We start from the raw sequence: 17,911 nt of genomic DNA, 5'->3' as shown, positions 1-17,911 counted from the left end.
GGTTTGCGAGTTGGTGCACACAGAGTGGTACGCTTAACGTACCTGGCGCCCAACTTAGTGTTGCGTCGGGAAACCTCGCGAGGATAGCCGCCCGGACACCCGGGCGGCTCAGGGCCGCGGCCAGGGACGGAGGCGAAGTTGGCCGTCGCTCGCGAGCGGCGGTTACAAGTTATATCAAAAGCAGTATTAAATAGTGAAGTATCTGGTTTTCAATTAATTTTTTTGAGTTATTTTATCAAATATTGCATAATTTTGTTTCAATTTAGTTTAATCTAAAAGTTTTTTATGAACAAACAATTACAAAAATCATGGTAGGTAAGATCGACCTTTACAAAAATAATTGCATGTGTATATGCAATTAACCCATTTAGGACTAAATGTCCATTATTTTTTCTCTATGTTCAACGCTCAAACTTTTTACATAGACGTTGTAAAAAAAAAAAATTGAATAGTGATGAATAGTGAAAATTGAAAAATGATAGTTTGAAACCTCCTTTTTCAAACGTTGGCGTCAGAATTGACGTACAAAACGAGTAAAAAAAGTTATGGTTAATTTTTCCAAAAAAGAGCAACATTTTTCGACATTTTTTTTCCAAAAATTCCATATTTTGGATGCGAAAATGTTTTGCAGGATCATTGCAATAGGGATGAATCGTGGAATAGATATCTGCTCTTTCAAATCCTATTGCAATTTTTTGAAAATTCAATATGGCGGTCAAAAGAGGGAAAAACCGTATATAATTGAAATATTTTCGATTTTCTCGCTTTTTTCTTGTAATATCTTTCCAAAATACTTTAAAAATACATAAACTTGTTATTTTATGTGAGTCGAGATTATAATAATACATAATCAATACAAATAATGGCGGTTTCTTTCAAGAAATGCGAAAAAAACATGATTTATCGCCAAATAATAGAAAAAAGCCATAAGCAAGTGTTCATATCTAGTATTTCATCATGCTCACACCTACTCATACACCTACGTACATCAAATAAATAAATATATATATAGATTATCTTCTTATTTTCATATTCTTTAGCCATCAAAATATGTTGCCGTTGCCCGACTCTCACCGCGAGGAGGTAAGTGTGAATTAGAGAGTCTTTTTTGTTATTTTTGTTATTTTTATTTTTTTATTTTTTAGGTGGAGGATTTTTCAAAATTCTTTAATATTTTGTATTTTTTTAAAAGAATTTTTATTTTCAATATATTATAAAATTTATAAGCGTTCTCCTTAAAAAACTTTTGTAAGCCTTGTTTCGAGAAATTTCATCGTTTGTGAAGGAGAATGCTTATAAATTTTATAATATATTGAATATAAAAACTCTTTTAAAAAAATAAAAAATACAAAAAAATTAAAATTTGAAAAAATGCTTTCCCCTAAAAAATAACAAAAATAACAAAAAATTAAGAAAAAACAAAATAGACTCTAATTCACATTTACCTCCTCGCAGTGAGAGTCGGGCAATGGCAACATATTTTGGCTAAAGAATGTGAAAATAAAAAAATAATCTATTGTATATATACATATATACATACAGGGAGTCCCAGAGCATACTGGTCACTGTTCATAAAAAGGTAGATGGGATCGAGATGAACATAAAAGTTTAATATTGTTGTGGGTTTGGTCTGCTAATAATCGAGATATAAATTTTTTAAATTATGCGAATGAGAGCGCGCCTTGCGCGCCGAAGGAAGGGCTCGAGCCGCTCGAGCCATAGCACGGCCTACTGTTTCAAGCATTGGCTGCCGGCGGCGGCGGGGGAAAGAAGGAGAAGCGTGGCGTCGTCGCCGTTCCCACGTCTCGCCGCACCGCGCCTAAGCTCGCGTCGATGGCTGCTACGCACACTCGCGATTACATGACGAGATTATAAATTATTAATAAAAATAGGACAAATTTAAATCGTAATAAACTTTTGTAAATAAGAAAGTCGAAAGAGAGAAAGCGATGGATACGTATGAAACCTGCAAATAATATAATATTTGCCGCATCAAATTCTCTCATCGTTTTTTATGGAATATTAAATTAACGAAGATTTATCACGATTGATTCTTTATACATTCTCCTTTCGTAACCATCTTATTAGAAAATTACGAAATGCACGAAATACTATCCCTAATATGCACTCTTTGTAAAATAACACGATAGAAAAATATTCACGTTTGATCTAACTTCAGGATAAATTATTCGATGCAACTTCTACGGTAATTATAGGCAATTAGAGATCAATGTTATGTCAAGTATCGTTAGTATGGTTAACTAGAAATGATTTTCTCTTGTATATGATAGAGAACTTCGAATTTCTTCTATCGTTAATACATTATAAGTCTACTGAAAATCTGTCGTAATTAATAATGCAATTAAAGGTAGAAGAAACTCTGAATTCTTTTATTGATTATTGAATTTTTTATTTACTCTTGATTCGTATGTAAAATTGAACTTTGTACTTTTATATAGATGTGAGCATGATGAAATACTAGATATGGCTTGCTTATGGTTTTTTTTCCATTATTTGGCGATAAATCATGTTTTTTCGCATTTCTTGAAAGGAACCGGCATTATTTGTATTGATTATGTATTATTATAATCTTGACTCACATAAAATAACAAGCTTATGTATTTCGAAAGTATTTTGAAGAGATATTACGAGAAAAAAGCGAGAAAATCGAAAATATTTCGATTTTATACGGTTTTTCTGCATTTTGACCGCCATATTAAATCCGCCATGTTAAATTTTTGAAAAATCGCAATAGAATTTAAAAGAGCAGATATCTATTCCACAATTTATCTCTATTGCAATAATCCTGCAAATTATTTTCGCATCCAAAAATGGAATTTTTGGAAAAAAAACGTCGAAAAATGTTGCTCTTTTTTGGGAAAATAGACCATAACTTTTTTTACTCGCTTTGTACGTCAATTCCCCAGCATTCGAAAGAGGAGGTTTCAAACTATCAAAAACGCTATGCCGATTTTTTTTTCTACAACGTCTATGTAAAAAGTTTGAACGTTGAACGTAGAGAAAAAATAATGGACATTTGGTCCTAAATGGGTTGGTAAGCTGAGACAAGTGTCAAAAAATTCAAAGTTTCTGTTTACTCTCTTGCCATAAGATTTCAAATTTTTATGTAATATTGGAACTTTGGCTACATGACATTTAAATTGTACTTTATAGATGCATAAGGTCATTTAAAAGAAAGAAAAAGCAAATTAAAGAAAAAAATCACTGAGGTTAGTGATTGACAATGGCGAGCGCTTTAGTGGTGAAAATTTGCACGATTGCATCTACTGAACATACGACTAAAACGTACTCTATGTCATTTTTTCTGCAACGTTACACAAGTCGATGGCGCACTTACTCCGAGGCCGCACTTGTCTCAGCTCACGTTACTTAAAACATCTTCAATTTTCATTCAATAAACAAGCATTTTTCGAGATAATAATTGTAAAAATATAATGTACATTCACCCTTTCATATAAATAAAATTCCGTTGATTACTATATAGACAGGCCCGGATTAAGGGGTGGGGGGATTAAGAAGGACTATAGTCCCGGACCTCGTTTGTTAGAGGGCCTCACCCGATCCTGGTCTAAAACATGTCCTAGATGTTCTTCGATATCCTTAGGATATAAAAACAGATAATCTAGCGGCACATAAATCAAGAGGACATATGTCTTATGATGTCAAGAACATATGTCCTTGCCTATAAAGGTCAAAAAGGTTTGGTATCTTTAAATAGGATATGCGCAGATAGGTCAAGAGGAAGATATCCTAAACCATTGAAATCATCCAGGACATGTGCCCCTTTTATGAAAGTTAGTAAGAGCAGGTGTCCTTAGATACGACAGCAGTCACGACAAGTTGATAAGAAACATATGTCTTACAGACAAAAGGGCAGATAAGGCATTTATAGTATTTAAGGGACTTGGTTAGGAGAAGCGTTGTTGTGTGGACGTGTGGCGTAGCGTGAGCGTATGATAAGTTGATATTAATCGGTTGTAAGCGAATTTAAAGAGGTAGTATAGAGGCAAGAAGGTAAAGTGAGATAAATATTTCTGCGAGTAATTGGAGGAAAGCTGAGAGAAGCAGGAATAAGATTTAAAAGCAGGGAAAAGAGACTCAAGTTAAGAGGCTAGTTTTAGAAGCTTCGAGAATAAGCGCGGGAATATGCTGAGAAAGGGAAAGGAGAGAAGTGCAAGAGAAAGTAAAAACGGGATAGAAGAGGGGCAAAGAAAGTTGACGTTAGAAGAGGCAAACAAGGGAAGAAGGTAGGTTTTAAAGAGAAAGTAGAGATAAGAAAAATAGGGGGAATGGAGGAATTGGAAAAAGATGTTAGAACGTTAGTAACAGAATTTAGAAATTTTAAAGAGATGTTAGGAAAGAGTTAGCAGAACTGAAGGCGGAGAGGAAAAAATATGAGAATAGGGCGAATGAGTTAGAGAGGAAATTATTAGAGGTAGAAGAATCGGTGTTAGAAAGAATTGCATTTATAGTATTTATATGCCCATAAGACGTGGCAGGATCAAAAGCTGCTATACACTTGACGCTACAAATGTTTCAAAATATTCTCCTTTTATCTTTATTAAAAGCAAAGAAAAGAAAAATACTTTGAAGCATTTATAGCGTCAAGTGGACCGCAGCCTAATACATAATTGTGATATCAGCTTTTGTAATTATAGTAGTATTTATTTCATTTAATATTATATTAGTTATTAGTTAGGGTCATGTAGCCTAGGGGCATTCCTATATCCTTAGGTTGTATGCCCTTTTTACTAAAATCTTACGTCTTTCTAATATAAGGCCATCTAGCAGTCCTAAGAGCATGTCCTAAGAGCAGGTATCCTAAGATTGTCCCTTTCTAACCTTAGGAATTCTGCCCTTAAGACTTATGTAAGGATATTTGTTGGACCAGGGGAGCTATTCAAGAATATTTTTCAAAGGGCCTCCATGGGGTCAATAGCTTCGGGCTTCAAAATACCTTAATTCGGTCTTGTATATAGACCATTTTTAATCTTTACAGACCCTTGTTCTTTCAGAAGAATTTTCATGCGTAACGCATTATCGACAAGCGGTGCATGTCTAAACGAGATAATTGAAATCTGGACAATGCAACAAATTTCGATACTCACTGGATAGCGTATATTTCGATAATTTTGGTAATCTTCGACCACTTAGAGAACTGGTGCGATGTTTCAGGGACGGTGTATTAAGAATGCGGTCGATAAGCTAGTTGGGGCGTGAGTGATCGAGATTGGTTAGCGCGTGCGTACCGCAGAGTCGTGTAACCCAACAGACGAAAGTACACGTGTTGGCCGTATCGTTATCACAACTGAATAATTCTTTTGTATCATCTATATACTACGTATAATAGATGTACTTGATTAGTAAGTGAAATGACTTGCAATACACTAGGGGAAGGTGAGGCACATTGTCACAGATTTTGTTTTTCCGCTCCTTCTCTTTGGTGTTAGAGAATATACAAATTCTTATCAGTTGATTAAGTTCCCCTTTCAACAAGAAACAATTAGTAATTTTTCCAAATTTTAATCTTTGCAAACAATTGAGAAATAGTTATTGAGAAATTACTGTCACATAGTACCCCATTTGTCACATACTGCCCCACGTATGGAGTACCATGTGACAGGCATGGAGCAGTATGTGACAGGCCAAAGTTGGGTAGCCGAAAAAAAATCTTTCTAATACATTTCGAAAACATTTGAAGATTTATTATTGCACCTTCAACATTGATACAATATAAAACAAAAAATAAATTTCTTAAGTTGTTTTAATGTTAAAAATAAAGTTTTTACTGATAGATATATATGCTAACTTAGACTATAACTTTAACAGTTTAACAGTTTAAGTTAAATAAAATAAATATTATAACGAACTTGTATTAATATTCTTTTAAATTGTGAATTTTTTATGATTTTTTCTCAATTTAAATAAAATATATTAAAATAAAATATTAAAACATAAAAAAAACAAATCCCGAATAATCGGTTCCTTTTTAAGGGGCGTCTGGTAACCTTAGTTTTATAATCAATGATAAAAGAGAAAACAATGATAAAAGAGCGAATAATTAATTGATAAACAAAAATGAGCACATACTGCCCCAAGCATACTTTTGCCACTTAATTTCAGGTGGACAGTGATACGAGGCTTGCATTAACATGATTATAATCTTAAATAAAACGTTAAACATAATCTTAAAACAGACCATGTATACTTGTGCCACCAAAAGAAATGCATTACTTTGAGAAACAAAACTATAAATTGAAAATCAAATTGCCGGTTTGGTCGGATTTCATTATATTACTCTAGCCGCTCTGATTTTTTTCAGAGACTTCTGAAATTCCGTCAAAGTAACTTTTTTTATGATGCCTTTCTTTTGTATGTGTCAATGTTTGGCTGCGCTCGCTGCGTTTTGAGAAAAAATCGCTGTCACATAGTGCCCCGTGTCTCAATGTGCCCCACCTTCCCCTACTGACGGTGTTATAAAAATAGAGTATAATCAAACATCTTATCAAATCTATGATTCGAACATTTGCAAACAAATGTATCTGCAGTTTATTTGAACAATGGTATGAACAAGCGTGTATGAATCAAATTTAGCAACCCAAAAATATAAAAATACTCTTTCTCTTTAATAATTTCAGTTGTTAAGATTGTAGTTTAGTCCAAAAACTATTACTTTAGCGGTTATTTTTTGAGATTAGAGAAGAACCCTAATCTGATGGCCCAAAACGGCCTTTGGATTTGAATTTAGCGACCCCAAAAACATAAGAATATCATAGTCTAGTCGGCCGGACACAACTTTTATTTTTCTGCCTGGGTATAAATGATTTGTGTCAATAACAATACAATAAAAATCCAATAGAAATAGTTGAGTTGCCAGCAATTAAAGTAATTGATAGACTATTAGAATGACCAATCTAATTATTATTACAATATTTATTTATATAATTAATAACAAAACGTTTCAGCCATTATCAAGTGTATCTAAAATTACATAAAACCATGTGAGTGATTTGATTGTTACATGACGTTTAGATCTAGTTTAACATAATTAAATTATTTGTAAAATTAAATACCTCGTTAAATTATGCTAAATACATGAGTGTTAATGGATATTAATCCATGAAGGAAAAGAAAATTGTTGAGTGTTGTTATCGGAAACGTGTTAGACAGCACGTCTGTATTCCATAATCTTTGTCAACAAAATGAAGAGATCTCCAAAATTTGTCAGTCAAGTTTAAAAACACTAAATAAGTTAGTTCGAAAGTAACTAATCATAAGAAATAAAACTATATTAATAATCCTGTCATATAATCCATTAAGATTGTCCGTGTCTTTTTGTAAATTAATGTTGTTCTTAGTCTTTTTTATAAAAAACATTTCGGCGATCTCTCTCTTCTGTATTTTTCTTTATATAAGATCTTAGGTTTCGACCAATCAAATTCGTGGCGTAAGGATACCCGGTGGTCAGAAACCACATTATGGTGCGCGGATGAATTTTTTATGTTTTGTTGATGTTCTTTAATTCGCGTTTTCAAGTGACGCTTAATCTCGCCTATATAAGATGCATCACAATTACAACAATTGATTTTGTAGACGAGTTCAGTTGAATTAACATCATTAATACTATCCTTGCCTTTCTTAATTATGCGGTCTAATTTTTTTGGTACAGTGTACCGTACATTTACAAATTTTTTCATTATGCGCCTCAAATTATCGCTCACTTTGCTCCTTTGATCATCATCATTGGTCCTTTGTAAAATTAATAAATGGCAAAGCTATCGAGCCACACGAGAGACTTGTTTCTTTGGATGTGTGTGCTTTATTCTACACTAATATTCCTAGAGAGCTTGTCATGTCTGGCATTAAACAAAGATGGAACTGGATATTTAAAAATACAAACTTCAATCTAGAACAATTTTTATACGCGATTGACACGGTATTCAGCTCCACTAGTTTTTCATTTAACGGAAAATTTTATAAATAGATCTTCGGCAGCCCAATGGGCTCTCTGCCATATTGGTGGATATCGTTATGGACAATCTGGAAGAGTATTGTATACAAAAATTAAAATTTAAACCTAGCACATATTACTGACATGTTGATGATATATTTGCGATAATTCCAATTAGTGAATTAGATCACATGTTAGACACGTTCAACATCCGAGACTAAAATTTACATACAAATTGAATTAAACAACTCGTTGAACTTCCTTAACGTTTCAGTAATTAGAGATGGACACCAACTAATAAGTAACTGGTATAGGAAACCTATATTTTTCGGCTGATACATCAATTATTTCTCGTTACATCCTAAAAGTTATAAAATCAATACAGTCACTAATTTAGTAGATCAGGCCACTTTATTATCCAATGAACGTTTCCACAAACCAAACATTGAAACTGTTAAAAAACTTTTATTGAATAATTGTTACCCGATAAAGTTCATTAACAAATACATCGGCAGACGGTTACATAAATTGTTGAAAAGTCGTGAGAATATGGGCGGTAAACTGGTGAACATTAAACTAAATAATGTGAAAACGATTGTTATACCATATGTAGAACATGTGAGCAATGATTTGAGCCGCATAATGAAAAAATTTGTAAATGTACGGTACACCGTACCAAAAAAATTAGACCGCGTAATTAAGAGAGGCAAGGACAGTATTAATGATGTCAATTCAACTGAACTCGTCTACAAAATCAACTGTTGTGATTGTGATGCATCTTATACACATAGGCCAAATTAAGCGTCACTTGAAAACGCGAATTAAAGAACATCAACAAAACATAAAAAATTCATCCGCGCTCATAATGTGGATTCTGACCACCGGGTATCCTTACGCCTTGATTGCTCGAAACCTAAGATTTTATATAAAGAAAAATATATAAGAAAGAGAGAGATGGCCGAAATGCTTTTTATAAAAAAGACTAACAACAGCATTAATTTACAAAAAAACACGGACAACTTTAATGGATTATATGACAGGATTATTAATATAGTTTAATTTCTTATGACTTTTGAACTAACTTATTTAGTGTTTTTAAACTTGACTGACAAATTTCGGAAATCTCTTCATTCTGTTGACAAAGGTGGTGGAATACAGATGTGCTGTCTAACACGTCGCCGATAAAATTCACAATATTCAACGGTTTTATTTTCTTTCGTGAATTAATATCCATAAACACTCATGTATTTAGCATAATTTAACGAGATATTTAATTTTACAAATAATTTAATTATGTTACACTAGATCTAAACGTCATGTAACAATCAAATCACTCATATGGTTTTATGTAATTTTAGATACACTTGATAATGGCCAGAAATCGTCCGGCCGAAATGTTGTGTTATTAATTATATAAATAAATATTGTCAGATTGGTCATTCTAATAGTCTATCAATACGATAAAAAATGAGATCAAATGCGTTTATTGGATAAATTTTATCACACGCGACAATATTCGATCGCTGAGATTTTCATCCAGTTGTACGCTAAAATCACAATGACACAAATTGGATCTATCTATAAATATTATCAATGTAAACATCATTCTTATCAAATGCAATATGACCGCGGGTGCGTACAACAATGATAAGTGTATACACTGCCCCTGTGTGTACAATGATTCGTTTCTAGGCATCCTCTTGCGAGGTAAGAAGGTCGTAGACCTCTCTTAATTTAGCAACTATTTCGCAGTGATCAATTAGATTGATAAATATGTCCAGTCAATCGCTGCCGGCTGATGACGCCATGGCTACTTTTTACGTTCCCCTTACTCCACAAAGAGTGCCTAGAAACAAATTATTGTCAAATAGTGTACTGTGTGTACACACAATACACAAATTTGCGCTGAGCATACGGTTAGAATATAAGATATTGGAAACGCCGGCACTTATCTTTCAATCATTGCACGGAGCATTACTGACGATTCATGTTATAAGTCAAGACGGTTGATTACTCGATTTTCGCAGAGAGAAGATCACCGTTAAACTAGCGCGATTATATCAAAATATTTAAAAAAATTTTTACAGTTATAGAGAGAAAATACGGTAAAAATTGAAACATAATTTTTTAAATAACGTCGTTAAAAAATATTTTTTTAATTTTGGGATACCTGCTATAGTCAAACTCATACTAATTAAAAACCTCTTTGATTTTTCTGTTTTATATGAGCAGCGTATAATCAAATCGTGGCAGCTATGGATTAACATTTTTTTCATAATTTTATTCAACATTGTATGCAGAGCTTATTTTCAATTGTTTCTTAATTTAAAAAAAAATTAAAACTTCAAATATATATTAATTCTGCAGAAAAAGCCGTCCCAAAAAATCATACTTTTTTAAACTTGCAAAAATAATATAAAAAATAGACTTATACAGGGTGATTCAGAACGACCCAAATGTTTTTACAATGACATATTCCTGAATAAATTCTGAGACGATTTTTTCTTTTTGAAAATAGTTACTGAATCACGGGAGGCATTCAGAAGGTAGGCAGGACGGCACGATTCACCAACCAACACGGGTGATTACAAATTCAATGTCTTCATACTGCTTGACGGATAAATAATTTTACCGGCAATAAGCAACACTTTATATGTAACACTTCACATGTAACAAACCCATAAGTATCAGTAACTATTCGGTAACTATTTTACTTAATAATTCAAAAAGTAAGCTTTGGATACAATTTTTGTAAAGAAAAAATCGTCTCAGAATTAACTTAGGAATATGTCATTGCAAGGACACCTGAGTTGTTTTGAATCACCGTGTAGATTAGAATACCTCCTTAAAATTAAAATTAATTTAAGTTTTGTACCGTAATATTTCCGCTTGTAAAACGCACACAAAAAAATAAAAACGTTTCTTATATACATCGAACTCAAGGTATCGATTGAGTCTGTTTAAGACTTGATTGGTTTAGACATTATTAAGATCTGATAATCTAAGGATCTTTTGGAACGACGTTTTGCATAATAGATGTCCAGTCAGTCTCGCTGTGCGTATACTTAGCGCGAGACACTACCATGCCTTTTGATTATTTTATTCAACTTGACGATAACTTTCAATTATTACAAATTTTTGATTATAAATCGCTGAAATTTGGAAAACATTTTGGTATTAGTCTTTGCTACATATATAGTGGAAAAATGTATCAACATCACATTAAAAATTGTTTGACTTATGCAGAACATGTGTTATGTAAAAATTAATTTCTTTTGCACATATTTTATAAGTCTTTGAACTGTGATTTCTTATTAAAAACATTTATTGAGAATAGGTATATAAGTAAGAAAAACTAAGTATAAAAAACCACAAATTTCTTATTATTAAAAAAAATACCATAGCCGTGACAAAGCCTTCCATCGTGCAGAACTGGGAGTCAAGTCCGATAAGTAGCAGCATGAAGAAGAATAGACATGACCAAAGCGGTGCGCCTGGTAGTTGAAGAACAGCCGATGGATAAGCTAAAAAGGCCAATCCTGGCCCAGAAGCAGCCACTTCGGCCACTGGTTTTTGTTGTTCGTGCGCCATAAAACCAACCACCGAGAATATCACAAAGCCCGCAAACATGCTGGTGGATGAATTCACTGAGCAAACAATCAGAGCGTCCTTGTAGACATTGTTGGTGAATTTATTGTAACTGCCGAGAGCCACCAGAGTGCCGAGTCCGAGACCGTACGAGAAGAAAATTTGTGTCACTGCATCAATCCATACCTACAAATTATATTTTGTATGAATGTAACATGAACAAAAAAATCTGGAATATTTTTTAAACGTTTTTAGAATATTCTATTTCAAATCAAGCGACGCGATAGTATTCCAAACGCTAAGTATATAAAAATATTATTAAATGATTAATCTGTGACTATGGCATTAGTATTATCGAAGCTTCTCTGAGTTTTATTATGAGTTTTTATCTTGTCAGATTTAATTATCTTAACCCTTGAGTGCAACTGAGGTGTACGACACCCCAGCGAAAGTTTGGGTTCAATTTTGAGTAAGTCATCAAATAAAAATTAAACTTGTAATGTTATCTTTTAGTAGTATTGGATACCCTCTTTATGATGATACAGTAAGCGCAATCCCTGCGGTGTCAATTGCTTTAGTATTATTAACGCAAGCGGGCCCTCCGAAAATTTGAAGTGTGCCACACCCCTTGTTACATAAACGTTGTTTTAGTGATAAAATTTCGAATTTTATTTTTGATTTTTTGTGCTCCATTGTGCAGTAGAGAATATAAGTATTAGTGAAAAAGATAAACAAAATTTTTTAGTACAGCATGGTACACGCCTTTTCATGTTGTTTTTGTGTTTATCGCTCTCAACTGTGCTAACATTATGCAGACGCAGAATGAAAATATTGTAATACTAGATTTTTCGTCCGCGCTTTGCACAGTCTCCTACGTTCCTTTTTTTTGTTTAACCTTCCTTTGTTTAAACAGTACCAATTTTTTAAAAAAGGTACCACAATTTTGCAATGTTTAATTCCATGAATTTTAAAATTAATTTTCCAAAAATATTATTTATAAAATTTTTAAAATTTAATTTATAAATCTTATACATAGAAGTAAAAATGTAAACATGTCTGTATTACGGCGAACTACATAGTCATTTCTAGGCCTATCTCTACTTGCAACAGAACAACATATTTTAAAAAATTTACAAATCTGGACAAAAAATACTTGCGCGAAAATATAGGGTATTTCGAAAATGTTGGCCATAACTTTAGGGAAAAATAAGTTTTTTTTTTAAACAACCTATATATTGAAAATCCGAATCCAGAGCAGCCATCTCTAAAAAATTTGAAAAATTTTGAGACCAGTAGCAAGAGGATCAAACTACAAATGACAGAGTAGTTCGCGGACATACGGACATACAGACATCCGGTATTACACAGTCATTCCTAGGCCTATCCACTTGCAACAAAAAAAAACCGTTTTTAAAAATTTACAAATCTGGACAAAGAATACTCGCACGAAAATATAGGGTGTTTCAGAAATAATAGCCGTAACTTAAGGGAAAAAATTTGTCCTTTTTTGAAACAACCTTATTTTAAAAATCCGAGTCCATGGCAGCCATCCCTGAAAAATTTGAAAAATGTTGAGACCAGTTGCAAGAGGATTGGACCACAAATGACGGAGTGGTTCGCGAACATATAGACATACAAACACCCGGTATCATCATCATCATCATATCTATATATATGAGTCGCGATCTTAACGCCACTGGTGTCAAAATTTAGCAAATTTTCCGGAAATTGCTACCATGGGCTCAAATTTTTCAAAAACAAGTTGTTTCAAAAATGATTGATTCAAAAATATACGTTTTTTTGATTAAAGTTGTATTCCCGCGAATTCCTCCGTCATTTGTGGTCCGATCCTCTTGCAACTGGTCTCAAAATTTAGCATTTTTTCCGGGAATGGCTACTATGGACTTGTTGTACCCCGCGTTGTGAGTACAATTTGGGATCGCTGCCAGAGATGTCGCGGGGAAGGTATTTGGTCACTTTACACCGTTAGTTGTATTGAACACTTTTATTCTTGTATTCAGTTACAATAGTTAGATCGCGACCCCGCAAGGCAGAGTGTCGCGTCTATGAACTTATTGTCCACGACCCCGCAACGCAGAGTGTCGTGGTTGTATATTTAGTATAAGTTATCTCGGCGATACACGACCCCGCAAAGCAGAGTGTCGTGTGTAGTCTTAGTTTGTCTACTTCGGATTGACCCGATCCTCACTTTCTTTCGCCGGTTTATATATCCGATAATTCGGTAGTTGGACCGAAAGAAGGGGAGGATTGCGTGAGGGCGTAAATCGGTCAGTATTCCAAATTATTGCTTAGACAGCAAGTGCTGTCTAAGGAGCATTGCGCTAATTGTCGAGCGGATTGCGCGAAACCTCGCGCGATGCGCTCGATGCTGACTGCAGCTGACCAACTTACGTCATCGTGTTACTGACACCTTATCGTTATGAGTGTGTCACTCATAACAGACTTGAATTCTATGGGCTCGAATTTTTCAAAAACAGGGTGTTTCAAAAATGATAGGCCAAAATATATGTATGAATAATTGACTGTATGCCCGCGAACTACTCCGTCATTTTTTTTGTGGTCCGATTCTACAGGGTTTTTCAAAAATTATCTATATATTGATTGATAACGGATAAGCGTTTGTTTGTATAACGACGAACAACATCGTCATTTGTAGCCCGAATCTCTTGCAAATGGTCTCATTTTATTACAAATTTAACGAGTAAGGCTGCCATGGGATTGGATTTTCTCTATACAAGATGTTTTATTTAAGGACTTACATTTCTTAAAGTTACGCCAAACGTTTACGAAACAACGATATGGAAATGAATAAATAAATAATCAATTTAAAAAGGTGTTATTTACATATACAGGGTTTTTCAAAAGTTTATGTATGTAAATTCAGTTATCTGTATGTCTGTATGTCCGCGATAATTTTCATCTTTTAATGTCCGATCTTCATGCAATTGGTCTCATTTTGTTTTAAATTTCGAATTGAAATTAGGGGTTTGTTTTTTACATAAACAGGATTTTTCCAAAATTTTCTATATATAGATTAGTAACGGATATGCGTTTATCTGTATGACCGCGAACTACACCGTCATTTGGCCCGAACCACTTGCAAATGGTCTCATTTAATTCCAAATTTTTTGAGGATAGGAGCCATGGGTTTGGATTTTCCATGTCAGGAAGGTGTTTCATAAATGATTAACGTAACTTTAAGAAATGTAGGTTCTTAAATGAAACAACCTGTATATGGATCTATTGAATCGGATTTTCATTATAGAGGAGGTTACATAACATGATCTTCATTATAAAAAATTTGGTAAAAACATGTATAGGACAAGGTCACACTTGAGTACGGCATAATGTACTGCTATAAACGGCACCACTAATGATTTTGTATTATACGATAAGTACGCATTTGTTAGTTTGAATTTCCGCGAACTACTCACACGGGCGTCAACATAACAATAAATTCTTTTGTTCTTATTGCCGAACGGAGACTTCCGTATTAACGGCACGTTGAGTAATTATATTGATTGAGTGCATCGACGTTCGTGGAACGCTCGCGATCGTCCACAGCCTCGTGTGCAAGATTTCCGCTACGATTGCGAACAAGATTTCCGCTGCCACGTGAGTCTCAAATACGAGACTCAGCAAAATTTCCGATTCGCGATTCAGGCTGCGCTAGAGAGACGGACAAGAAGATTTCCGATCGTCCTTGCGCGACACGATACATCGATCGCATTAGAATATATATTGAAAATAAATGGTTGATTTTGTTGACAATTGTACCGCATTGTGTAACTTCGCTCCTTTCCTCGTTCCTTCAGCGGATACTCATATTCGCGCTATCCACGGCGCACGCTCAAATTCGTGAGCGAGTTCCGGTGCTCTCTTCGGGACGATCGCATCGCGATCGAGATCTCGAACAAAATCCCAGGGGGAAATAGCAAGTCGGATCGACATTGATCAGACGTCGATGGCGTTTACAGCTTTCCTAGGTAGAAATAGTAAATCAGATCGACGTCGATTAGACGTTAATAGCATTTACTCGTCTCCATGAAATGGAGATAGAGATTTTTGAAATCTCTTTGAAATCTTTATCAAACTGAAAAAAAGATAAATGAATGAACGAATGAATAAATGTGTGAATGAAAAATGATATGATATAATAAATAATATTATAACTAAAAATATTAATAACCGACGTCAGATCTGGCTCGGTGAACGCTCATAGAGCGCATAAAAAGGAGAACGTATCCCTTCTAATTAACCTGTGATCTATATAAACTCAAGGACATCCTTGCCAATACTTGGGTACTATTTCAAGAAAATATATTAAAATATTTATAATTGTCTGAAATAATATCATAAGAATATATAGCGGCTTTTAGCTAGAAGTATTTACTACATTGTATGTAAGTAACAGCTGTTAGCCAATAACATTTCCTTTGTCTATATTGAATGTAATTTGAAAGCGCATGTATTTGATTGATGTTAAAAAGCGTTATCCTACTGTTTATCGTTAAACAGCCTAAGTATTCGTATTTATAATTAACCACGTAATTAAATTTTCTATTAGTGTATTAGAATTATGTAATACAATAACTATTTCCCTTAATTATAAAATAATTAAACTACATATTTACAATAAAATAGTTAATAAATTAATTTTTCTTCGTTATTATTTAATATTATTAAATAAAATTCACATTTAATAAAACAATATAGTATATTAAAAAATAATAAAATATTTAAAAATTTGAACCTATTTTACCGGTAAATTCAAGTATGCTATTGAACATTTTCGAACATTTTTTTCGAATATTTTTTTACATTTCTGGTTAATACAATTAATCTCCAAAATGTTTATTTTAAAAAATATTCATTTATTATTAAAATTTATTTAGACTTTTAAAATATATTAAATAATTATTTTAATGCTTAAATAAAACGTTTATAAACGTTTCTTTAATAAATAAAAAATTGTCTCTTTATTTTTAACATTTAAGAAAATGTTTTTTCAAATATTTTTTAGATATTATTTAAAATGTTTTTTAAATATTATTTTCCTACTCGGACAATATCAGACTGTCCGCGCACGCAATTTCTATTCGATTTCTATCGTTAATTTGCTGCCAAATTCTATGAATAAACTCTGCTAACAAATCGTATTGCTAAAATAATGAAATAAATAATTTACAAGCAACTTTTAAGGAAATCTATTATTCTGTTAATGTAATGCACGCTAATATTTTGTTTACAAGATGTTTACTATGTTGTTTGTTCTTCTTTATTTAAATTTATAATTTTAAGATAGCAATAAGTGTAAGAATTATACAAATTATATAATTATTATATATATATATATATATATATATATATATATATTAATTTAATTGTATAACCGTATAACGGACTATAATTAGAATAATAGTTATTTGATTTTTTCTATATATTATTAGATATAATAGCTAGAATATTACAATATTTTTCGTAACGTTCTATTTGTAAATTCATTTTTTTGCATATATTAATTGCTAAATCAAAATCAGATTTAAAATTTTAATATTTCTTGTAATGTAATCTATTGACATTATATTTGAACTTAATTGGAACGAATCGTTGACGCACAGTGTACAGATAAAAGTTATGTAAAATAAAAAATTATTTTCCTACATCTGTCGTTTTAAAAGTAATTAATATAACACTCCAATTAAAATTCTGAGCGGTTGTAATGCGGCCATTGTATCCAGTAGACGTCTATTAGATGTTTTATAGACATCGTGCGTCGATATTAACATCTAGATAGCATCGAAATTCAAAGATTTGAACGTCTACATAGACGTCAAATTAGATCTTATTTAGACACATCTAAAAGACATCGATTCAATGTCTATCCGACCGGCTATTTTCCCCTGGGATCGAAATAGTCTGTAACTCTTTATTCGTTCTTGTACAGCTTGAAGTACGGTCGCACGTGCTTACGCGATGAGTCTCGTGCATATGACGAGTTACTGGCAGCAAGAACATCACAATCGCCGTGCGCGAATCGCGTCGTGACGAAAGCGCAGCGATGACGGACACTTCGGCACGTTCCGGGTTCCGTGCGCTTGACGGATTTGTGGTCGAAAGCGAGTCGGTCCTCTCACTCAAGAATCTCACGTAGGCGGTGAGTTATTTGCTTTTGCTCAATCTACTCGCGCGAGTACTTGCGATGCTTCACGGAGTCGATCTCGTGACAGAATCTGGTCTGGTAGTTGTTTGCGGATCTTTCCAGCCGCGGAAGGAACAAAGAAAAAGGTAACGTCGTTTGCCGGTGGCAAATTTTCGTTGGATCCTGCA

General features: G+C 33.3%; 1 protein-coding gene across 2 annotated transcripts in view; it reads right to left on the bottom strand.

Annotated features, from left to right (window-relative positions):
• The window catches only part of LOC105836910 (sodium- and chloride-dependent GABA transporter 1), a 365,264-nt gene that overhangs the window by 57,802 nt on the left and 289,551 nt on the right, over window positions 1-17,911 (bottom strand). For both annotated transcript variants that reach the window (XM_036285958.1, XM_036285959.1), the window contains exon 6: window positions 11,372-11,746. In XM_036285958.1, coding sequence (XP_036141851.1) covers window positions 11,372-11,746 — 375 coding nt within the window. The remainder of the gene's footprint in view (window positions 1-11,371; window positions 11,747-17,911) is intronic.

The sequence above is a fragment of the Monomorium pharaonis genome, chromosome 4 (assembly GCF_013373865.1).
Source record: "Monomorium pharaonis isolate MP-MQ-018 chromosome 4, ASM1337386v2, whole genome shotgun sequence".
Classification (NCBI taxonomy): Eukaryota; Metazoa; Arthropoda; class Insecta; order Hymenoptera; family Formicidae; genus Monomorium; species Monomorium pharaonis.
Note: the sequence above shows the minus strand (reverse complement) of the source record. Positions and strands in the feature narration are given on the sequence as shown.